This window comes from Caloenas nicobarica, chromosome 5 (genome assembly GCF_036013445.1).
Source record: "Caloenas nicobarica isolate bCalNic1 chromosome 5, bCalNic1.hap1, whole genome shotgun sequence".
NCBI lineage: Eukaryota > Metazoa > Chordata > Aves > Columbiformes > Columbidae > Caloenas > Caloenas nicobarica.
Window position 1 is genome coordinate 33530001 of NC_088249.1, and position 26336 is coordinate 33556336.

The 26336-nt window shown below is 34.6% G+C and overlaps 1 protein-coding gene across 1 annotated transcript in view; it reads right to left on the minus strand.

Moving 5' to 3' along the window:
- Positions 1-10884: 10884 nt before the first annotated feature.
- The window catches only part of FMN1 (formin 1), a 137870-nt gene continuing 122418 nt past the window's right edge, over positions 10885-26336 (minus strand). Inside the window, exons 15-17 of the mRNA XM_065636384.1 lie at positions 23989-24138; positions 12060-12144; positions 10885-10993 (exon numbers count right to left, since the gene is read on the minus strand). Of these exons, the coding sequence (XP_065492456.1) occupies positions 10949-10993; positions 12060-12144; positions 23989-24138 (280 nt within the window). The 3' untranslated portion in view covers positions 10885-10948. The remainder of the gene's footprint in view (positions 10994-12059; positions 12145-23988; positions 24139-26336) is intronic.

Genomic DNA, 26336 nt, shown 5'->3' on the forward strand with positions numbered 1-26336 from the left:
AAATTTCTTTTCCCATATAAATAGCTTAGCTTCTATTAGAGATGTGTGTGTATATATACATAATAATATACACATGCATATATATGTATCTGCATATTTATAAACAAAATGACTTAGGAATAATTGCCTGCTTTTATCTCCAACTTTAACCCCTGGATAAGTAGTTGTAGTATTTACAGATATGTAACAGTGCAGCTCTGAATGTATTTAATCATCTTAATCTTATCTGCCTGTTAACTAGAAGCAGACATTTCATCTTAAAGTACTTAACAGCAGTCTATTATAAATTCATTCTGTATTTATTAAATAGTACCTTTCAATAACTCTAGAGCTGAAATACTCTAACAATTATATAATGAAGATGTCTACAGCATAGAAAATCAGGTTTATGGCTGACAAGAGCTTTATATGTTCAGAAGAGTAGCATTTATTTTAGAACTTCAGGATTGGTCTCACTATTTTGGGTTTTGTTCAATTTTGGTATTAGTATACAGGTTTATTCTTGGAAATAAATTCACTTTATCTGACGTATTTTCTTCCCTGCATGTGGTATTTCTCCCTCAGAATAACTAGCACAGCACTATGGCAAATACTGCTCTTTGGCTAGATCTTGTGAGTTGCTGAAAAAGTCCTGCATTCCAAGAAGCACGAAGACAGTTCAAGAACTTCAGAACTCCAACACTTCTCTTGGACCTGAGGGTCAAATTTAGGTTCCTGATGAACACTAAACCAGTTGTTCATGTTGAGAAAGAGAAACAAGCTGTCATATGACATCTTAGCATATCAGTAAGATTCCAAGCAAAAAAGCTTAAAACATCTGTATCCTCAGCCAGCAGCACAGTATTTTATTGTCTTAAAGGATCAAGAAACTAGACAATAAATAACAAGAGAAGGAAAAGAGAGCAACTGTGTCTATGTTGGATTGCTTTGGCTTAGCTAGTTTTAATTAGAATGATCTAACTCATTACATACGTGCTTAACTGTTCGGTGTCTGTCTCAATATTTCTACCATGCTCACATTGTGGTATTTAAGCACCTAGCATGTATTCCCAAGACCTACATGTCTCCTTCTCCTCTACAGAAAACTGATTGCAAACAGTTCTTCACATTTGGTTAATGTCTACATCTTGGTGATTATTTCAATCTGGCATCTTCAATTCATTGTATGGCTGAAATCCTTGCTCAGGTCCTTGTCTTCTTCAGTCTCAATGCAGTAGTATTTTCTGTGATGAGAAATGCAACTTTTCAAACCAAAAACCATTGGTTTGATCATGTTGCTCTAGATTTATTGAGTATTTGCACTGACTCCTTCTTTTAACCTGAGTAGTTTGTTATGATTTTCAAGGTCCTTCATAGAATATCTTTGCTCTTATTCTCTGTTGACATGAGCACTCTGATTTGCTAAAGATGATTTCCAAACAAACACACTAGCACTGTTCTCAGAAACATCTAAAACCAAATAACATTCTTTCTATTTTAGCTTTATGTGACGTGTGATGACAAAACCCCCTCAAAACTAGCTAAAATACACCAGTCTTTAGAGAGTTGTTGACCATTCTGGTGAAGATGCTTCCAGTTTCTGTACTCTCCTAATGGTCAGTTGCTGGATGAATTTACTCTATAACTTTATACTTAAATGGTAATTGGTTTGTATGCTGACTGTAGAGAAGCTGAAAAATAAAATCTCTAATGATCTACAGTGAGGTTTCCTAGGCTATCAGTCTAGAGTAATAAAAGTAACGGTAAAATATTGATAAAATTACAATGTAACATAGAACCGAAATATTAGTGTCTGGAGACATGAATGATACTTGCCTTTGAGATACTATTTTAGTATAATTTTGTGGGCAGTATGCTCTGAGTTACTGAAAAGCGTCGAAGAGCTTTTCAATATTATGTACTTGGAAATATGACAAGTTGCCAGAAGTGGCATGAGAACTAAAAGAAAATCCAGATCCCCAGACGTGTGTGCAAATTGTTTCAGATGCAAACTCCTCCCAACATTTATTAAAATACCTTCATGAAATTTAAATTGGTAAGCTACATATTTGAATTCATTGCAGATCCCCAAAATATTGTGCATCTTTTTTAACAAGCACACTGAACCCGGAATATTAACTGGATCAGTAAGGCAGTGTAAATATAAAACATTATTTAGACAGACTTATTTAAACAGAGAGACCTAGAGTATCTCAAAATAGATTTTGCATACAAAAATACAACTGATAAGATGAACAAAAATACTGAGGAGGAAAATATAGTCTTTTATTTACAGTCAATGGTTCCTTAAGAATTTAGTTTAAAAATAAATACTCCATACCACTACTGTAACTTTTACAAAGTTAATCATGTGCACATATTGTTTTTTGAGAAAATTAAACTTTCAGATGCATAGTAGAAACACACACACACATACACACACACGTATATAATTACAATGAGAAGGAGGGAAAAAAAGCACTTGAATCTATTTAGCTTATTCTTTTTGGACAATTATAACATATTTAGTCAAGAATTACCCAAAGGAGTTTGATTCCTGAAAACCAAAAACCCTAAACTATACTAATAGTCCATTATTTTTGCTGTACATTCTGTGGCATGAAAAATGCAAAGCTGAGGTTAATTCAAATGACAACAAATATATAGCTGCTGAGTACATGTGTGAACATTCAAGCAAACCAGATTTTATTAAAGCAAATCCCATATGGACATAAGAGACTTAAACCCTGTTATGTCTGTGAAACTTGCTAGGTACATAGAGAATATAAATAGCGTTGGAGAGAATTTGCTATTTTGCTACATCTTCAAAGAGAAGTTAACCAGCCAAAGAGCCCTGTATTTTGAGAGATTTGGGTAAATATCGAGAGAGGGAAAAGAACCAACAACAATAATGTTCAACAGTGCAACTATTCAACTCAGAATTATTGGAAAGGAAAACAAAGAAAAAATTCAAAATAACTAAATGAAAGTTGAAAATCATACTATAATCCTACTTTCCAGAGGCCAACTCTGATTCCTGCCAAAATATTTCTCCATTTTTGCTTCCTATAACTTCTGAACATGGTGAAGCTCTAAGCTTTGTACTTCAGAGACTAAAGGCTCAGTACAATGACAGGGGCAGCTTTTCTTCTTGAGGCTGATATACCCGAAAAAAATAGTGTGTCATTGTAATAAATATAGATTTTCAAAAAACTATAAAACTAATTCTTTTGCTCCTGGGCAACACATTGCCAGTCATTAGCTGAGTATTCGCAGCTTTGCTGAGAGCTCCTAAACGAAATAGTACTTTCACTAACTCTCTGTAAAAAGCCCCTATTCAATCCCACCTGACATGGAACATGAGTCTTCTTGTCCTTTGCAGCAGATATCATTGACGCTTCAAAACCAGAGCAATGTGACAAGGATGCATTTCATCTGACATATCTTTTCTGAACTTGGCATTCTCTCAAGAGTCTCCCTATACTGAGATATATGCAGATGAAACTGTGTTGTTCAGGCTACAGTAGTTACCAAACTGACCTGTTGAGCCAGTACACAGGCTGTTTTGTCTGACTACTACTCAAGCCCCTGTCCAAGACAAGCTGGCTTGATTTTCTGAGATAATGTAACCTCTTAATTAAAATAAACAAAACCCAACACTTCAACAGGAACTTATGTGAGGATGCACATCTTCAGATGAAAATTGGCTAGAAACAAATAGTGAGATTTATACGGTTCAATTTTTTTTTTTTTTTTACCAACATTTTCATTTTGGGTATGTTACAGAGTCTCTGTACTCGGTCCCTGCCTAATTGGTGGAAAATATGTATAAATGTAATGGCAAAATACTCAGATATGTGTCTTGTATCACACATACTTCTGGTCTGGAATAGCACAGAAGTCGATTACCCAACTAAATGCATAAGTTCTGCCTCCTACCCAGAGAGACAGGCTTTCCTGATGTAAAATCGTAAGTAACAGAAATCCATGAAAACACTGTATCAATTGTCTAACTCCTTGAGTTGTGTTCAACTTAGGTGAATTATGATGGTTGAACTCATGCTCAGTAAAACTGCATAAGCCTTCATTGTGGTTTGGAAGTTAATTGACCTCTCCTCACCCAATAATTGAGTTGTTCTTGGATCTTTAGCAACCAGTTTGGTAAGGATGTGACTTTACTTTTAATAAAAGGAGGAGAGTGGGGAATTCTATGAATTGCTGAAGAAAAACAGTGATGGGGAGCAGTTTCCCCTGCCAGTGTGCTGAATTTGAACATTACAGAGAATCTTGAAGGAATGAGACTCATAGATGAACCTTCTAATTTCTTTACAGCCCTTCTAAAATACACCCGACTGTATCACAAAATGAATAACTGAATGAAAAGGAATCAGAAAAAAAAGTATTGTTTTTATGTGGAATGAAAACAGTTTTATTCCTTCACCTTCCTGTCAGATTTAAAGAGGTATAGAATAGAACTGTGACTTTTTTCTATTTTGATTCATTACAAAATGGTACCTTCCCCCTAAAATCTCGAAGATACCCACAACACAAAACTTCGTTATATTAAGAGAAAAAAAAAAAAAGAACTATAAGAAGAGCATGGCTTTTCTCCAGTTTATAGTGATTAGCTGCTAATGGCAATACATTCCTTAAACTACTTTACAACTAAGAAATATGCATCAGGTGGTATACAATATATAAGTTCATTTGCTGACTATTGATGCTCCAATAGTAGGAAATAGCGCTATATTATTTGACCTCTACACAGTTTTCTATAACATATTATCTGTGGATATTTGCCCAGGATGAGCATTTGTCCAACTACAATGGAATGTATTTATAGCATGCCAAATGAGAAAGTAAAAATATAGAACTACAAGCTTGGTTTCTCTGGGGGAAATCAGAGAAAATGTACCATTTAAATTTTTCTAATGTGTAATTCAGATTGACAAATATAATCTTGTTCAGATTCAAAAAAAGATTAAAGAAATGCTATTGACCAGTGAACAGGCATTACAGCTCCTCTTTCTAAAGTCGCTTGAGCTTAACCTATAAGGATGCTGTGTGTCAGAGTCAATGCAGTACATGAATCTCAGACTGTCAGTGCTCTTTAGGACTTTGAGCTTATCCTCCATCCTTCAAAAGCTCTCAGAGCTCCAAAACCTTTTGAGGCAGATCCTACCACAGAAAAGAAATCCTTGTCTCATATTGGGATAGTTCAGGATAATTTTCATAACAGGATTCTAAAAGAGATTTTATTCAGTCCCATAATGTCTTCTATGGATATTATTTACTGTGTGTGCCACAGGAAAACTTGTATAAATAAAACTACTTGCATATATAAGCACTTACACTATCAGCCTCTAAGGAAAGGCTTCATATTACCTCAATATTAGATTGTTGAAGATGACATTAAGGTGACAAAGTATGAAATGAAATTAAACAGAAATATATATATAAAAAAAATCGTTGCCTTTAATTTACTCTAAGATGACATCTGGCAGAAACAAACCACAGGAAATGCAGTGCTGTTTTACACTATGGGAAACCTTGTGCTACTTGACAATGTCTTCCCAGGAAGGTGGTACCCTTATCAGTTACCAGTTCGGCATTTTTATTTCATTGCTTCTTAAAAGAAATGTTCTCTTATACCCAGTGCTTACATTTTACAAAGTGGCCCTAATTTAAAAGTTTGAATTCTGTGAGATATCAAATCAAAACTATTCAAAGCCAGTTGAAGCTTGCCAAATTTACTGAAAATATTACAGAGTTTAGGTGTATCATATTATAAACAAGATGGCAAAAACCTATCATCCATTCTAACAGTAATGTTTCTAAGAGATTTTTTTAATTGAAAAAAATGTAAAAAACCCCCAAAATAAAAGACGGGAAGAAAAGTTCTTGCAGGCATTTTGATAAAAACTTGGAAAACCAAGTATTTCTGCAAAGTTCTACCAGTTTTGCTTGCACAACTTTTGAAATTTAGATCTCTAAAACAATTGCATAAAATTGGTATAGTTCAAACCCTATTGAGCAGTGGAAATGTTTGTTAATGATATTAACAGGTCAAATGTGATAATTCACTAAAAGGAGTGACCGTTATTTAAATTTTGCATCACGTTAGTTGCACACAAGGTAAACTCCCTTGCATGTCCTCAAACCTTTGACAAATACTAAGGAACTAGTGTTTCTGTAATTCTGGGATTTCACATCGCACAATCCAAAATGCCAGTTTTCTCAGATCTAGCTTGGGAATCTCTAACACAGTGTTGAATTCCTGAGGATATAAATTTGCTACCTTGTAAATACCACAAGATGCATCAGACAGATATTAATCAATTAATCATTTGAAATACAAATGTTTATAATTTGACTATGTTTTTCCTGCATTGTGTTGTTCTACACCACACTATCTATCATATTTTAAATTTAAAATCACAACAAAGAACTCTTCTGGCTTGAATAAGAACATTTCATTACACCTGAGACAAAAATACTTTATTAGGTCTTTTGACATACATATTCTTACATTTTTCTGTCTAAAGGAACTATTTGAACTGTTGAGTCAATGGTTATGGGATGCCACTTAAGTACATCTGAACAGAGTCCAATAAGTTGTATTAGACTACATAAACCTGTCAGAAAGATGTTCCATCTTGATTAGAAAGCATCAGAAAACGGAGGAACCACGACTATCTTTGCTAACTTCTTCCAGTGGTTAGCTAGCCTCATTACTAATAGTTTGGAATTTATTTCTAATTTTAATTTATCTCGTTTTAAGTTTTATTTTTTTTTAAAATATATTCTTCCTTGCTGGCTCAAGCAACAATTTAGTCCCTAGTATTTTCTCTCTTTGAAGCAACTTATTGACTATAGTCATTACCTCTTAACTTTCTTTTTAATTTTCTTTACATTTATATGCAAATACATAGGCTTATCTTCAGAAGAAGAATACCAAAGAGAAGTCTCCAGACTGCAAATCCTGAAATTCACTAACTAGCGTTAATAAATTCTAAAGGTATTAAAAAAAAAAAGAAAGGGTGGGGAGAGGCGTGGGGGACAAAGAGTGAGATCCATAACAATATTGAACAAAATCAAGACAAGGCCAAGAATGAGCATAAACTAGGTAGATATGATTTTCTGAAAATATAAGTTTACACAGGTGCCTAAACACAGATTAAGAAGGTGGATTTTCAAAAGCACATAAATGCTGTAATGAGGTGAATAGTTCAAACTTGTTTGGGTGTTTCTGAAATTTCACACCCACACCAGATTAAGGCATCTATTTTTAAGATATTGACATGAAACAGTGAAGAAATAGTATTATTAAATAAGTAAATGCAGAGTCTTCCACTGCCCCATATTCATCAGCTAGGAAAGATGTTTAGATCTAAGAAAGAAATTGCTAACAATTTACTGGAAAATCAGGGCAATAAGAACCCTGTACCTCATATAGAAAACAAAATATTTTATTTATTTTTCATGTAGAAAAAATTTTGACTGCTCAGAGATACCCTGGCTGTTTATATCTTGTTGGAGCAGATATCCTCAGCAATTCAGAAAAGTTGAAATCCTATGTAAACTTTATCCTTCCTAGAACCTCTTGAGATGTTCAATTATTTTCTTCTCTGCTTTTTGAATATTCCATCCATTCTACTTTAATCTTCTGTATATACAGAAATTATACCAAAGTATAATACTATTCAATCTAGACAGTTACAACCCCATAACAAAGCACATGATTAAACATTTACATGGGTTAGTCATGGAATAACACCTGGGCAGTATTCATAGATTAGTAAGAACACAGTGAAAATATAATTTATCTTGTCAAAATATCTCAAAGATGGTAAGAGGTCTTTAATTTTTAAATCAGTAAATGATAATGTAAATAAGGTAAAGAGCACTTCATGAATTATTGATATTTACTCATTAAAACTGAGTTCTTCCTAGTACTTTGATTTGTAAATCAGTAATGTATATAATTTTCCTGAGTAATATGCACCTACTGAGTAATATGGAGTTTAATAGTGCTTTGCTTTAGAGTCTTTGAGAAGCTTGGCAGTAACAGATGAGTTGAAAACAAAAGAGAAAACAGGAAAAAAATTCTCTTGAGCCACACCTACTTTGTGGTCACAGAGTGACTTATATGCAGTGTAGACGTATTTTAAAATACATAGCCCAGAAAATTCTAACTGTCTAGGTATTGCTGCTTGGCTTCATTTAGTGAACTCTTTACTTTTACTTCCTCAACAGCAATGTAGACATGTACCAGAGACTTCCATTCCATCTTTTTATTTTCTTTCTTTTCTCCTTCCCTCCTTTTATTCCACCCAAACTAGAAAGCTCAGGGTAAAGTCAGGCACCAAACTAAATGCAAGCTTAAACCAAAACTTTCGGTGACACTTGGTGACCCCAAGATGAATGCTGTTGATGCTCACTTGTTATATCTATAGTATCTACATATCTTATAATTGAACAGCTTACATGGAAATATATTATCTGTTAATATCTCTTCTCTAATACAACATTTCAGTTAAGGTCAGCAGGTGTACCATTGTCACTTCAATCACTGTCTGAAGACACTTCTGGGTATCACTAGGGGTGTAAGTGTGATATTTAGCTGATGAATTCCATCGAAGAGTCTTAAAGTCTTGAGAGAATGAGTCAAAGAGTCTGGGTGAATTATTTTTTCACTTAAAAATAGTTTACCTAGCAGTAGAGGATTTAAGCCATGGGTGAAGCTGGAATCATAATGTCTGTCTTGAAAGGAAAATCAGTAGATTTGAAGATGAGGAAGAAACAATGTCTCTGTGCTAAGTTTTTGAATCTTCTCAAAAAGTAGCCTAAATTCTCAACATTTTGGCAAAATTATAATCTGAAAAAGGAATTATAAATCTGATCAAGGAATGCTTTACATCAATAATTTTAATCTCTTTTTATATACATTTTTCAGCATTTCAAAATGAAAAGTCAATTTCAACTGAAAAACAAAACTTCACATTTAGAAATTTTGAAACAAGATACTTCAATAATTAAAAAAACTTTTTTCCGTAATATATTTCTAATGAGAATTTCCAAAACCAGTCTTTTTTTCCCGAAGAGTTCTACTCTTGTTGATTAATATTTCAAGCAAAACGTTTCATTGAAAAATCCTCGATCAAGTCAAATGGCAATATACGCTATCTTTGTGATAGATGGAAAACCATATCAAACTCAAAATTTGTTTGCTTAAACACTCATCAGAATTGCCTTGCTTGTTGTTGTTCTTTGGCTTTTATAAGCATTATTGCTCCTGTTATTATTATCACTAATAATATTGGAAATGAATGTACTTTACCTATTTGGTGGAAGACAGAAAACTTAAATGTTTGGAATTTATTTCTCTGCAATGGGAATAGTCAAACTACAAATCAGATTATTTTTGCTAATATATTGTTGTCTGCTTTCATAAGAATTATGCTTACAATCTTGAGTGTTAGGGATACCTGCAGCAGCTAGAAACTCCATAAGATACAAGGAATCTTGCTTCCCTTATTTTTATTTATGCAGGAATGAGAGAGATACTCATTTAAGAAACCTGCAATATATGAAATCTTTGAGTTAAGGACTAATACCTTCCCTCATAACCTTTTTGTACTTTTTGCTTTACCTAATTTCTTAACCAACTTCAAACACCATTAACATAAAGAATGGGATGTCTCTCTTACGGACGGCAAGCAGAAGCATGTTTTCTCTAGTTTGTTGTTCCTATTTACAGGCCATTACCTATTTGTATTGAAAATCACTTTTCTGTTTTACCTTAAATTAACTTCTGCTTCAAGGTCTCTGTGTGAGAGTCCGAATCCCTAAAATACAGCAAGGATCCTCAAGTAACTGTGGATATTCTATAGGGTTTTTTTCAGGCTCTGCTACTTTATGGGCAAAGGTTATAATGTTACAAGAGGAGAGTGAGACTCTTATTTCTTCCTCATTTTACTTTTAAAATTACATATATATATATGTATGCTGGACACATTCTTCATACAAATATAGGAGGACAAAAGCAGGCTGCATAATATATTTTAGAGTGAGATATTCACTGTTTAAAAGAAAGTTTCAACAGAATTGAAAGCTAGAGATGTAATGGTAAATGTAACTTCATGGAGACATATTATTGTATTTCAGTTCAATGAATAATGACTAATAAAATCATCATTTTATGGAACTGATATTTTCAATATATATTGAAATAAAAACATATATTTTTCTTTTGAAGCTCAAAATTTAGGAAATGTTAGGTTAAAACCATAAAAAAGAATGAATCAGTCATGCCATCAATCATAAAACTTAATAATTTGAAGCTATTCCTTTTCATGTGCAAAATATTGCTTCCATTTTAAAGTATGGCATAAGCTCGAGCTTCTATAAAAATATTTATAGTAAAATACAGCATAAATCTATAATTACTTTTAATCAGCTTTAGAAAGATGCATCCAATACTTAGACACTGTGAAATTATTTAGAATCAGTCAATTTTACTTCAGTTACTGCTGAAGTAACAAAAAGTATAATATAATAGTCTTTTGTGAGCTGAATGGCATATTTGCTCTCATCTACATAAAGCCCTGTAAATAACCTACAGGTTGTTAGTCATTACTTAGCACCCACAATGCTCATTTTAGCTCTTCTACATTAATGCATTATTCACAGAGTACTTTAAATAACCATTAACAACTAGATGCATTTTAAGCAATGTAAGGAAGAGTTACAGAAAATAATTTTTAGTTCCCATGTAAAAACCTTCTTAGAATTCTCTCCATTGAATATACAAACTCCTCTGAAGGAACTGAAAAGTCTTTAGTGGATTGTCTTGGAACAGATTAGCAAAGCAGAATTCAGTATCTAATATAAGGTGCTCCCTGGGCCATGGGTGTAGTAAAGCAACATGCAAGGTATGAAGTACACGATCATTTTTATCTTTCTTCTTTCAGTTGGCCGTCACGCTGGCTTCCTTTTGACGTAATCTTTCCTTCTGTTAATGAAAAAGAAAGAGTTTTACTATGATTCTTGTCTATAATTTCTACCTCCTCTCAAGTTGCCATGAGCATTTGGTCTAGAAGACTGAGAAGTACTAAATGAGTCACAGTACATTAGAGTTTAATTAAAAAGAAATTAATGTCTGAAGCACTCATGAAAAGCTCAGAACCAGATCATTACTTACTGTAGAGAAACTGAGCTTTCTTTAGTTATAAACTTGTCAAATACTGTGTACCGTTAAAAATATGCAGCTCCATGAAGAGCAGTGGAGCTACAGAAAACCAGATACATTTCCAATTCATGTGAGTCTACTACCTTCTCTTGTCTGGAATGGTTTCTGCTGACATAGAGGCTCTAATTTAGCATTAGCTAGATGATGTTGTTTAGTGACCCAAGCAAGTGTAGTCCTTCATATCTCTGCCGCCTGCCGTGCAACTGATATGCTCTGCTGGGAATGGAAATACCCTGATTCCTTCATGCACATTTCCTTCCCTTAGTCTCTTGCTTCCTACAGTTTAAGAAATGCTGATCTAACCTGTGTGCCTTGCACAGAGACAAAAAAAAGGTTCTATCTACAGTGTAAATTATTAGTCCTCTTTTTCTGTTGTATAAAAAAACCTGGGAAACAGCAAGAAACAAAATGGGGATTTAATCCCTTCTACCATTATTCGATACAGCAGACAAGATTTCGCAAGCTTTTGAAAAAAACAAGACACTCGGCCATTGGACAAATGTATGCAGCCTACACAGCACGGAAGAAAATACAAGAACCTTCAGTGGAAGCGCAGAAGAAACCAGAAAAGCAGCTCTTACCATCTTTTGCTGTCTAAAATAGCAGAGCCACACGTAGGCATACCTAAACTAAGTTTTAAACTTAACCGTTGGACTACCATAGGGCATAAGCTTAAAGGTTTCTCCTTGGGAAGAAAACCACTCTGCCATGCTCAAACTAAACATGTTATGTTACGCTTCAGCAACAGAAGAAACACATAATCATTCTGAATGACAAGAATAGTGTCACAAAAATCCTTTTGAATGTCATACTGAGAAACACATCATACCAGGCTAGCTGTAGGATTGATTTTCTTCGTTTCAACTTTCTTCTCTGCAGTTAACTTGCTTACCGATTGTTGAGCCACTTTAATTCTGAAACAAAATACATAGAAAAGACATTGTCAGATTCAAAGAAATTAAAGCTCTTCTGGCTCTGCTTGGTATATGCTCTATCTGTAAGAACCACCACCCTAACTTTTTAGGTACGTTAGCCTAACGATCTGCTATACTATTCAAAGGTACTTAAGAAAGTACCAAAGTAGATCAGAGCACATTTTAAAATAGAGAAAATTAAAAGCAAAAGGACAGTCTGTCAGTATTGCTCACTGAAAATGTCACCAGGCAAACCATTTCTCTATTCTTGCAGGGTCTGCGCTTTATAGAGTATATTTCCTACCAAAAATGCTGCAGCGTCAAGGCCAGAAGATAGTCCTCTGAAAAGAAAACAAAAGCTAGCTGGCTCAATCTCTTGTGTATATAGAATGTACTATTTTAGTAGGCCATCTGCCAGGCTACACATTATATTTCCTCTGAAAACCTTGACATGGAAGCATCTGCCAGTTTCTCCTTAATGTTTTCCCCATTGCTTTACATGGAATGGACTGACCAGCCTCACTGATGTGATAGGAGGAGAGGCAAATTAGAAGAGGTTTTTGTCTAGGGAGAGTTAAAGCTGGCTTCTCTGCAACTCCAGACCAGTTTACTAAAAGCACTATTGAGATAAAGGGAAAGAAGAACATGGATCTGAGTCCTCAGTTTCTTGCCTTTTGCTCTTACAGTCTTGTGTACAGAACCCTCGTTTCTGTGGCAATTTAACAAGAAGAACACATTCAGCAGTTTAATCAGGAGGAAGAGGAGAAACAGAGAATTTAACCAAAAGGGACTTGACTCTCCTATTACAGACAGCGGAAAGGGCAGGGGAAATTACGTGCTAAACAGTGATAAAGAGGAAAGAAAATTCTTCCCACTCCTAAGGCAGGATCTGCCCAGCTATCAGTGCCTTTAAAATGCTGATGCTATAAACACCTACTTTACAATTCTATATGCAAAATGCAGAGGGAAAGGAGTTGTGAGTGAATTTTTACATGCAAGGAGAACTCAGCAAAACAATTTTTGCTAATGCACACCAAATCAGTCTTTTACTATAAACAACACATTTCTTGGCACTCTTGAACTGAAAAAGTCTACTTTCTTCTCCTATTTATTTTTTTCCACTGGCAGAAATAATTGCTATGGCCAGTCAAAAAGTATTTAAAATACCATGTCCAGTTCAAACTGCTTTCGACACACTCAATTTTTGAGGAATTTTGGAAAAAAAGCAAAAAGGAAAGTGGATTATAGCTGTAATTACTGATGTGTTCTTCCTTGCTGTAATACTAGCAGCAAACTAGATTATTTTAAAAATATAGGACATATTCATAGGTTCTTTGTTATGTTTATCACTGCTCAGTGTTGGAAACTAGAAATCTTTCTCTGAGCTATGCATTTTAGAAGCATCTACTGGGTGGTTAATGGTGTAGTCTCTATTTGCAGTGCTTTAGAACAGGAGGAAACAGTTAAACTACTTTGAAGTAAACCCATTTTCAAAACTGTTTAGCTGCAACATTGAGTCAAGCTGTAAGTACACCCTTAAATACACAAATATGGAATTATTATTCTGTACATTTTAAAATATATTTGAAGTCTTTTAAAAACTTAATTAGTGTTCCCTTTTTCTACAGGCAAACAACTAAGTGGCAACACACCGTTCCATGTTTCTTACAATTTTCCATTAATCAGCACAGTTTACTTCTTAATGATGGATGAGGGCAGCCACTGGACAGCAGGCTATTCCTCACAGCTACGAAGTTTATGCAAAGATGATGACTTATTTCAACTCAGAGTATTCAGGTTCAGCAGAATCACGTTGAGGGATCAGCTTCTAAATACTTCCCTGTTTTGAGCACATTTTCGATCATATTCTCTTTCATCCTGGGATTGTTTTCCAAATAGTTATTTAAATGCTTAGAGCCCATATTTTCATCTGAAGGGAGAATTCTAGGGCTTATAAACTTTTAGATTTAAAAAGGAAATTATGCCTGTCACTGATTTAGGCCTAGTTCTGTGTATCTGATTCCATATTTGCACAATTTCCAGGAAACCTGGATTTTTTAAAATGGAATGCATAATTTGGAATGCAAAATAAAAATAAAGCAGCTCACTAACATGATTTTAATCACGTGATATTTGGCTCATAAAAATTACAGATTAATTATATATTACACTTTAGTCACCTAGGGAAAAAAGACATCACTTTCCTAATATATGACTGACAAGATTAGCAGGTATTCTCAGAAACATAAGTGCATAATTTAAAAGGAATGTGATTTTTTGGGACTTTTAAAAATCACACGGCACTGAGGCTGTACAGGTGCCTTATAAATTAAAAGAATTCTTTGTTAAACATGGGCAGGATACTAGAACTGGCTACTGTGTTTGGAAGCACTATCCTTGAAACGAGAAAAATGAAATGGCATGAAAATTATTAAATTCAAAATAAAAAAAATGGCTAATAGCAGAAGTCCAATCTTCATATTTTTTTATTATTTTACTTTCATTAAAAACACCTTACGTATGAACACATAATTTTAGTTCTCCATTAAAAGCTTTGACAGTCTTCCATCAAAACTTACAACACACCCTATATTCTTTACCTGCATTTAAAGTTGAATGTATGCACATTTGACTGAGTCTATTACTGAAACAGATGATAAGAAAAACCAAACAGACCACTTACAGAAAGAATGATTAGCTAGTGACTAGACAAACTCTGTTAATTCAAAGGTATGTTTCTATTCTGTTCACTCTGTAATTTTCTTAACACCTCTCCTTAGCACAAATAGAAGTAATTTCCCTTTTCAATAAATCATATAATAACTTTGTTGGAAAAGTTTTCATTAAAATACCAAAAATTAGAAGAATATTAAAATTGGAAGTAAAATTAGAGATGAATAATGTACAGAAAGAAAACTAGAAATAAAGCATATTCAAAATGATAGAACTAAGTTAGTAATTATTTTCTGATCTTTCCTTAGACCCATATATATTATTAACCAATCTGCAGATATACCACACAACGTACTATCCTTTTTAGTTAACTTAAAATAAACTATTACATATATTATAAAGTTAAGGCATTAATTGTAGTTTATGAGAATTTATATAGATGTAAATTGTTTAACTTCTCCTTGTAAAAGTATAAACTTCCTCGACTATTTTTAATTGTTCATCAATTACTTGTTCAAAGTCTGTTTGAAGTAAAACAAAAGCTAAGTAATAGAATGTCAAAGTGTAAGGTAAACAAATATTCTGTTAAATTTCCCTTCTTCCTTGTGAGTAACTGCAGTTATATTAGATGATAATGAAGATGGCCAATTTTAACCTTTATACTTTATAGAAATCAGGTGGAATATAAAAGAATTTTAGGCATCTAAAATGTAATTACTGTACGGATGGAGAAACAGACATTGTAATCTTACTTAGTGACTTTGTTATTACTGTTGTTCCGTTGTGAGTGGGGATAATAGGTACAGGAAAAACCACTTCAGGATATGTGAAATCCACTTAAGACTTGTGTTCAGTGTAAGGGCCAACAAAACATCTAAAGAGGACTCTGAAAAACACTACTAAAACATTTGCTGTAGATTTACTAGACTTAGTATCTTAGCAACACTGCTTAGGGGGTGAGATGTACGAGGTATAGGCTTAGAATGCTTACTCAATCTTGTTCCTGAAGCTCATTTGTTACCTAAGTGTTACATGGGACACCGAGTAGAAGTTGGGAGAAGATGCAGAATCTTACATAGCAAAAGGGCTCCCTAGATAGGCAGGGAAACCATTCAGAGAGTTCAATAATCTCAAGAACCTTATCCTGGAGAAACAGTAGCAGGATCAAGACCCAATACAGAGCTCCACAATTTACAGCTTGCAGGTGTTGGCTGGACAACATGAACTAAGCATCCTACCAACCACTCTAGATCCCTTTTTTCTGAGTTTTTGTAGTGTGAATTAACGTACAGGGAAGCAGCTCACATGAACTGGACACTTGCAGATGCATGACCATGAGGGGGAGTTTGGAGATGTGCAAAGGAGTGGACTTGACAAAAATATATGTTTTTTCTTCCTGTATTAGTATAAAATAGCATGGATGGACACACTGGTCTAGCCATATTTTAGAGACCTCATGGATGGAAGAGAAATTGGAATTGAATCCAATAGATGTGAAATCAAGAAGGAAGAAAGTGGAACAGAAAAATCAACAGAAGTATATCTAGAACAGAAAAGCAAGAAGGGATAGAAAAGTGTAGTAAATCAGGCTAGAAAAATAGTGACAAAGACACTGTTAAACAGAGGGCAGAAGACAAAGAGACCAGAAATGATGGTAGAATAACTTAATCACAACACAGATCTTGTTGCATCTTACCACACAATATGGAAAACAAAACTGAATGAAATTATCACAACAATGTATTTTTAAATAGGAGAACCGTGACTCCAATACCACATATGGATCTTTAGTGTAAGCAATGGGAATATAATTGGATTTTTCCTGCCTCCACGTGGCAGGTGTTGAGTTCCTCTTTAAATTGGATGCACAAGCCAGGCCTCTTAAATTAGAAGATATTAGTGAAAAATAAAGACATTATTTTTATTCAAAATTATTATTTTTATTTTGTAACTAGGGACACAGAATCTAAATCTAACCATAAGCCCATATTTATTAAAAGCTCATGAAAATACTTTTTCTCCTTACAGGAAAAGATATTATCAAGCCAGTGACTAACCAGATAAACTCATTATCATTTTCACCCCTGCTTCCCATTCAAGTCAGACAAAGCAAGGTGTGAGCTGGCACGCTCCATGCCCTAAAGGCCCCAGTTAGGAAAACAAGAATCCCTTCTAATCAAGCCAGTTGCTACTCATGTATGTTCAGGCTCTGCTGGTCTGCAAACACAGAGACCAAATTTTCTGGTTCTCTCTCTCAGCCTCTTGACACTGGAATAATCCATTCTCTGCGCTTCCACAGCTCCTTCCATGCAGCTGGTGGGTCAAGCGGGTAGCTGTGAGTTATGAAATAGCTTGGAATGACAATTCTGTGCCACCTGAGCTTTCCATGACTTGAAGTTCAAACTTCTCCCATAAGACTGTGTTGGCATAGGAATTGTTGTGCAATCCAGATCTTCAGATATGGGTGGAGATGAACAAGCATGAGGAGCTACAGTCAACATCAACTGTTCAAACTAAAGCCAAGCTGTGTACCCTGTCCAGATCCTTAACACAGCTGAACAGTGACTCCCCTTGACAGACTAAGATATATCCCCATAGCTCAAATTCCTTTCATGTGTTACATGCCTTACTGCTCTCGGTCGTAATTTCTGTTTGCAGCCCAAAATCTAATCCTTAACTAACAGCACCATTTCCTGAAAACACTGTTAGCCCACATAATACAACAGGCTACGTTTCAGTGTCAATGTTTTAGAAGACAGATGCCTGTGTATTACCTGGCCTGGCAGATGATTTTATAGAGTTCCTTGTTACCTTCACAATTAGGAGTCATATAACAGACTACGAAGTTTGGACATTCTCCACTTCTATTACCATGTTGTACAATAAAATTGCCTGACCAAGCCTTCATATTTAAATCTTCTGGAAAGAACTTGGTCATTAGAGATCAAATCTTTAGATTACATTTAGAATAAATGTTCACTAACTAAATCTGTATAAATACAGTAAAACGTATGTTGTCAGTGGAATTTGTCTCCGAATCTCAAATTGCTAATAAGCTTGATGTCACAGAATCACAGAATGGTTAGGGTTGTTTACTCTATTTTTCTGGATCTACTGACAGTGTTTTGATTATTTCTGTAAAGTGTGTGAGAAGTTTCAGTTCTGTAGTCACAGGAAAAAAAAAATCTATTTTTATGACTTTAGGGAAGCTGGTGCATAAGAAAAGCCAATAGGAAGAAAAAGGCTACACCAATTCAAATACAAAATATGCTTCGGTCCATCTGAGCTGTCCACTGGCAGATATCTATGAGCACATAAGGACAGCCAAAGTATACAGTGATAATCCCCAGCATACTTTCGCAGCTGGAAACTCTCTTCATATGTAACAGTCCTTCACGGACTTTTCTAATATGACTTTGTACTGTCACCATTCCGATACAACGCAAGCTTTTGGCATCTGTGACATCTTGTGGCAAAGCATTCAACAGCTTAAGTATTCCGACAGTAGAGAGGCATCACTGTGTTGGGCTTGTACCAGCCACTTGCTAATCTCATATGATGCTCTTCAACAGTTGTTCTAGATGTGGTATGTAATGACTATATGTCATTCACCCTTCATGCTTGTACAGATCCCTATAGTGTCCTTTTCAGTAGGGTCCTTTGAAGACAAAGATTTCCCCTTGATTTAAACCATTCCTTATGAAGAAGCTGTTCTATACCCGAGCGCTCTTATGCTTACCTCTCCTAGCTCTACCACATCCTTTTGGAGAAGAACTACATATGGATAACCGTGGATTTATTTAATGATTCAGTGATGTTTTCTGTTTTGTCATATGGTGCTTTCCTAATAACATCCAAAAAGAAACATTATTTTTCTTTCCAAGAGCAAGTGCCTTGATATAGCACTTTGCCAGATCTGTTGTATGCTATATGGGAAATAGCCATCTCTGTTTCATAGCCCGAGACTGTAATTTCAAATTATCCTCTCAATTTGCCCCATAGCTACACCTTAATGTCATAAACATGTAAAAATCCTCCCTTTTTTCTCCTTCTGCATTGCTTAACAATTTGGTACAACTCTTCATTAGTTTTCATGTATCAGGTACCTTATCTTTCTGTTACAGACAAAGGCTAAACTGGCCACCTCAAATCTACTCAAAATGCATGTGGAATGTAGACATGTAGAATGTCACTTTCTTCTCTTTCTTCACTCAATTGCAATTAACTTAAACTCATTCCAAAAGCTTTTCTATGACAGCGAACCATTAGCCTCCAGCCTGGTAATGCTGTAGGACTAATTGATCAAATTTTCTCACAAATACATTGCCTTTTCAAATATTTCCTTAAAACTGATCTATGTTGTTATGTCAGTTGGCCTTATTAGACCACTAGTTTAATACCAAATGAAATAAACAACATCTGTTACACTCATCTTTTATCATACATGCAGATGGTTGATGCCCTACCTGGATGATGCCCTACCTTGGAGTGTTTGACTAATGCTGAGAGTATTCTATCATGGTACAAATTGATCGAAATGCCTGCAAATATAGACTTTTACTGACTCCCATTGTCTGAGGTGACATATACATGACATACGATAGATGAAAGAGAAACTAATTTTTTAAACCAAACTATAAAATAAACCTCATCTTCTAAGACAGATATAACGTCTTGAACCAAAGATTATTTCTCTTCCTTGCTCGCTGTGATACTGAAAACGAAAATATAACTCACCAGTTTCTCTGCAGCAAGTGCTACTGGCAAATTTCAGCCATTTGTTAAGTGCAAGGTAGTGTCATAATTAGCTTAATCAGTGGTTAAAAGTATTAAATATTGTATTGGCCAGCACTGTTAAGAGATTTTGCGATTTATATGTTATGTCTTATGACCAAACAAGGACTCCTCAGACTTACTCTTTTCCTGTGCAGAAATACAGGTACAATGAATAAAATTTGTTCTGTATTTAATAAATGGAAGAGTTGGGCAGAAAGCTATAGCCAGCTCCAATTTACTAATATAAAAAAAAATTAATTGGATACTGTTCAGTGTTTTTTCTTTTGTTAGGACATTTTCATCTTTGTCATTAGCCACCTACACTGCTACAGTCAGAGCTTCTGCTTTTTGAACCTGTTATTGCCCTTGTGGCAAAAAAAGTAATCACAAGACTAAACCATCAACGTGTTTTGTGCTAGAGATGAAATTCAAGAATAAAGACAGCATTTTTGAAAAAGGACCTTTCATAAAAGGTCCCATTAAACCCCAGACTTTTTTCCTGTTGTTTTAAGATAAAGTATATAATTCTGTTCATTAAATAATGATCATATCTTCTCCAGCTATTGAAACTTCAATTCTCTTTTTCTTTTCCAAATTCTGACCTATAAGATATCTATGTCTGCTCAATCTGAAAGAGAAGGCCTAATTCAGTACAGTAATTATTGTAGCAATCTTTGCAGTGTAAGCAGCGGGTCAAATTAACAGCAATAAATCCCTTTATATCTAATTATTTCATATTAAAAGGGTAAAACCCACAAACACATAATGATAATTCTTGTCACATTTCTGTTGTAAAACACACAATCACAGTTTGTGATGAAACTACTCACTGCAAGCTTTTAGTATTTTTGCTGGTTTTATTCTCTTTTCCTATATTGAGACTCGGCTAGGATAATCTCTTAAAAAGTACTTTGACAGAGGGTAAATGCTTTAATAGATTTATAGATAGACTTTCATATATATTTAATGTATTTAAGATGCTATAAATTCATACTTGTTTTGTTTCTGAATTCATAGACATGGCCACTACAAATAAAATTAGTAGTCTAAGAAAAGGAAGTGAGACTGGAATTATATGTAAACTACCATGGTGTAAGTGCCTTGTTGCCAAAAAAACCCCAAACCTTTGGTTTAGTCTTCAATTCAGTATTTTATAAACAGAAGAAATCATAAAATCTGTTGATGTACCTGCATGCACAGACACACTAGATTATAAAGCTGTCAACAACAAAACTGGGGTTTGAGGCAAAACGAAACAAAATTTGTTTCCAATATTTGGTGAATATTATGGTGCATTTACATTAAGCTGTTTGTCAGGGATGAAGAGGTGATTGTTAAAGCAAATTTTATTGTATTGTAGTTGCATTCTTGTATTGAAGGGAATACTATGTCTGAAAGAAAATTGTCATCATATTCCTACCAGGAATACGATTTTGAAAATTCTCCGCATTTAATGTCTATAGTAATTTATTCATCATATCATATCAATCATATCATATCATCATATCATATAATATCATATCATACCATATCATATATCACAGTTTGTTATCTATCTGTAACTCTGTCTTGCTTTCCTAAATGGTGTGCAAATTTTGTCCAGGAAAGAGACAATGATTCGACTATATTTTGAGGGCAGCTAATTTATTTTCACGGTAGGTTAAATGCAGGGCAGCTCGGTTAAAGGGCTTCCTTTACTTTGAGAAAAAGTCTCATAGAAATCTAACTAGATTTCTGCAGTTGTGCTACAATTGGGAGCCAAGCAGGTTTTAGACAAAACAGGCTCTTGCAGCTGAGACTGTCATTTACTTCTGAAATTCGGAGATTTTAAAGTTGTCTGTTATACAATGCAAAGAAGTTAGTTTTGAGTATAACATTTTAATTTTGGAGTCATAGGTCTTTTGACTTGTTTTTCTACTATTAATTTTAAGCTAATAGATTTTAATTATATCTTTGCATAATGATAATTCTGCATATCATCATTAAATTTTGGATTTTCTGAGCCATATTTCTTGAGAGACAAATTAAAATCCAATATTAACATTCCTATATAAATGTAAACAATGAAATCCGTTTTGCGGTATCGATGTGCCTACCTAATTCAGACACATTTTATGTTGAATTTCTGCATTTCTTCCTGAAATCTGAAGGGTAATCCAATTGTAAACATGTACACATAAAGATATCAATGCCTCAGTTTCAGAACCCAAATCTGAAAATATTGACTTATGCTGCCAATTCTTCCTCTTTAAAATTTCCTTCAAAACAAAAGAACTGGTTCATGATAAACAGTTTTTCTTAATTAAATTACAATCTTTAAAAATGCAAAACAAATAGTGCATCCAATTAATTAGCCAGTTAAGGAAGACAGCTGTCCATTCCTGACATACTAAGGTTTTTAGTTACCAATGTGCACAATGACTCTCTACTTGCTTTCAAACTTTTTTGGACAGCAGCTCATCAACTGTTAGTCTCATACTTTGTAAAACAGAACCCTTAAATGGTCATGACTTTACAGGACACTTTCAGGTGATGAAAATGTCTTCTCCATCATTCTAATCTACTGCTTTTGTGATGTTGTTCTTTTCAGTAGCGTATTACAAAAGAATTTAGGATGATGTATACAGTTCTTCATTCTAATTTACTTATTATACAAGGCTCCGCATCTCAGCAGCTCATTACCTTGAAGAATCACCCAAATTCTGAATGTAAAGGATGACAAATTGTCCTTTTGAGATTAATGAAACTTTGTAAAAATAATTCGAACTCTGGAAAACAGTCTATATAATCCAGCAAGTGTCAGTACTTTGAAGTATTATAGTAACTGGGGGTCTTCATTCTACTTCTATTGCTTTACATCTATGAATAGAAATAAATGTGTCCATCAAAGGAGCTGATGAAATATCTGTGCTGCATTTTCATTTGTAATTTTATCTATATATTTATTAAACCATGAGAAATTCTCACCTCAGTCCAGTAGGAAAGCATATAGTAGTTTACTGACAAACAAAGATTTCTTGAGTGTTGTATTAAGAAAGTTTAAGAAGTTATGTACTGTTAAAACATTTACAAGGCATTTAAAATAAATTTGTTAGAAGGGATCATCATATGCCATGAGCAAGGTCTTAATTACATAAAAAGGAATGGATGTATGGTGTAGATTTTTTTTCTTGGGTAGTTAATCTCTATGCCTCCTAACTGCTTTGAGGACAAAAATAAGTCATGATTCAGCAGAAAATATATCCCTGAGATGATCCTTATCATGCTTATAGCAATCTGCTACTGAGTATTTCAAAACAAATCTGCATATTGATTGAGACACAAAAGAGTCTTTGTAAATGTTTGTGGCTGTCAGCTTCTACAATCAATCTAATAGTAACACAGATGATAAAAAAGCTACCACTTTCAAGTGTTTAAAATCTGTAATATCTGTAAAACGATGTTGATAAAGTTAATAATTGGGAATAGATGACTTCTACATCTTGTCCTTTAAAAATCTACTTCTACATGAACCTAAAAGGCCCACGGATTTGGAGTAAAGTGGAAAATGTAAGAGTAAAGGAGTATACTACTTTTGCTGACACTTTTAAAGACATTTTTCTCTAAATCTGTGTCAATTTGGAATAAGCTTCTGGATTTATATTTCATGCTGGAAGCGATTAATCTATTTTTTTCCAAAGTATGACCACATTACCACTCTCTGGGGCTTTTCAAATGAATTGAGATATGGTAAGCATGATGCACTGGTAATGGAATTGTTTTTTCTTTGTAAAAGATATTAAGCTTCTTTAAGAAAATCGAGCAAATTGAAGGTTTTTAGTGTGATATTTTTTTTGTCACTCTAGCTAATAAAATCAGGAGACTGTGGTGAGATCTAGCGGCAAGCAGTTTGATGTCCTCAGCAGGACACCAGAAGTCAGAAGTAGTGCTGTAAATTCAGTGTGGGGCTTCGACACTGTGCTAAGTGTGGCCTGAATCTCTGGGGCTTCCCTTTGATGCAAGTGCAGTATATTAACTGGAAAAGCATTCACTTTTATTTGTCTGTACTGTCTGCGACAGCAATATCGCCTCATTTAGGCTAGTTCAACATGAAAATGCACAGAGAAGCAATCTGTTACAAATTAGCACAGCTCCCCTTTCATTTTACTAGCTAGTAATTGGAAAGGGTTACAAAAGTGTAATTTATCAGATTATATGTGTTTATCTTTTTGTGGGACAGCATGCCTTTGGTGAATTTTCCTACGCACCCTGAGGGAATAATCTTTCCTTGATGTCCATTAGTTCTGAAAGAAAACAATGACGCCTGTGAAATATAGGAGTATAATTTGTTGGGTTTGAGAAGGAACAGTTTCCCAGACATCTAAAATGGTATTAATGACTTTATTAGAACCTTACCGTTCCTTGGAAATGCTTTTGCTCTCTCGTTTCCAAATGGTCTTGAAGTCACTGCAGAATTCGTACCACACCGTGAAAACGTAGTTTGGTGTGATCTCCTTCTCTCCAGGCTTTGGCTTTATCCCAAAGTATCCCACTGTTTCTTCAAAGCTACAAGGGAGGTGGGAAAAAACTGTCAACACATGAGCCCACTGGGGAAACAGTTTCTCTGAGGGCTGGTTCCTGATTCAGTAGTCAAGGCTGGTAATTATAATACCGTAACTTCCCCTTAGCCTTGGAAATTACAGCAGCAATTCATGCTTTATATAAGTAACCTTCCAACATCTACCCCATTCCCAGGAGGAGAACTTAAAGCGTCACGAGCCATCATAGGGAGATGTCATACAGGCAAATCATGGGCATTCAATCTTAATGAGAAAAACTTAACTTCTCGCATTTCAGGAAATGCTATATCTATTTCTTTAATTTTATTCTGCGATACCCCATGAAGATCTTATTCTCCCAATTGTCTTTATTGAAGGACTGTGGAGGTGTTGCATGCCAAGTCAGGAAAAAGTGTCCAGGCTTGATTAAAGCTAACCTCCAAGTACTTAGGGACAACTGGGAGTAGCAACAAAAAAAGCCACAGACAGTGCCAATAGTAAGTTTGCAAAGTTTTTACTGAAAATAAATAATCTTCTTCCACACGTGTCAATTAGTAGATAATTAATCTTGTGAAAATACATTGACAATATTTTAATGCTTTTTTATTTTATAATGTGGCCACCTAATTGCTATACAGCTATACAGATATTTACAAAGTATTTTTTTATTATAAACAATAATTCTGATAGCATTTTAACTGATTGGGCATTTTTAACCTTTATGACTCTGCTTTGCATAGATAAAATGGAATGATTCACATGACTAGGTACATGAAGACTTATCTAAGCAAAACAAAAGTATGTTGACTTTTGTAAAGGTTGAATCATTTTTCTCTGCAAAGTAGATGCAATAGTCCTGAAATATTTGGTGCTACTTATGAAAAATAATACTGTAACTTAAAGAAAAAGGTAACAACATATTTCAAAATAACTGATTTTTCTTGAAATTTTGATTTTATTTAAGCAAAATAAAGGTATATTCTTCTTTATAGTTGGCAATAGGTCCTAAAACTAGAATAGAGGATGAGTAAATCTTGAAAATAAAATCAGTAAGAGGTATTTTAAAGAGTTGTAAGGAGTTCCCAACTATTCAACAGATGTTACTTGAGCAACAGATGTAGCTTCAGCAAATATTCCTTTCTTAACTTATACTTGCATTTGCATAGTACACATTACAATCTTTTGTATGGAATTGCCAAGGTTAGAGTCAAGGTTTTTGCCTTAGGTTGAGATTCAAGCATTTAGCTAGGCTTGAAGAATATAAAGTAGCCATTGAAAAATACAGTTACCCCCAAAGTAGAGAAGCTTGGATTTTAGCTACACGAGCCAATATGCTCTGGTTTTTTTGATGCTTTAAGGATGGATACACCTTCTAGGACATGCTGAAGGATATCACACACTGCTCAAGGTGACCTAGTAATATAATAGCTTTTAAAATCCTCATATATGATAACTTTAACTTTTTACATTTCTTACATAGGTTTTGTATGAAACATGTGACTATATTTCAAGTTATTTGGTGATCCATGGTAAAGGAATCACAAGGAAGTAAGTATGAATAAGCCGATAGCATTCAGAGTTGAAGGGCCCTATAGTGACACTACGAAGAGAAAATAAATAAAGAAAGAAAAAATGAATACGGCTTTGAATATATGTGTAAAACATTCTGGGATTTCAAACCCTAAAAGTACTAAATTATCTTAGTCATAATCACATGGTTAAAACTGTTTATGTCTACTGGGCAAGGTAATTTCCATTACATTCACTTGCGCCAAATATTCCTCAGCTGCTCATAGCCCTTGACTAGGACAGCTGAGCCAGGAACAGCAAGACCAGAAACTCTCTTCTCAGGTTCGCTTCATGTAACAGCAGCCCCAGTAACATCGTTCTCTGTTCTTCCTAACAGAACCCTTCTCCATCCCAGCTGCAGCTGGTACAGTTGTCTCTGAATGCTCTGGGATCCTGAATTCCTGCACCCTCTCTCCCACTCTGCCTTCATCCTGACACTTATTCCTCATCCCCTCTTCATGTTTCATCTTCAGCCCTTCCCTCAGTAGCACTGTTTTACTTGCACCCAGCTTAATCCAGCTTCCCAGGCTGCTTTCTGACTTTCAAATGTTACACATCTTTTTAGCAGTAATATAAATGAATGTTTAGTTAGCAACTGAAAAACCCAAAGTCCGTATCAAACAGCTAATTCCCTAA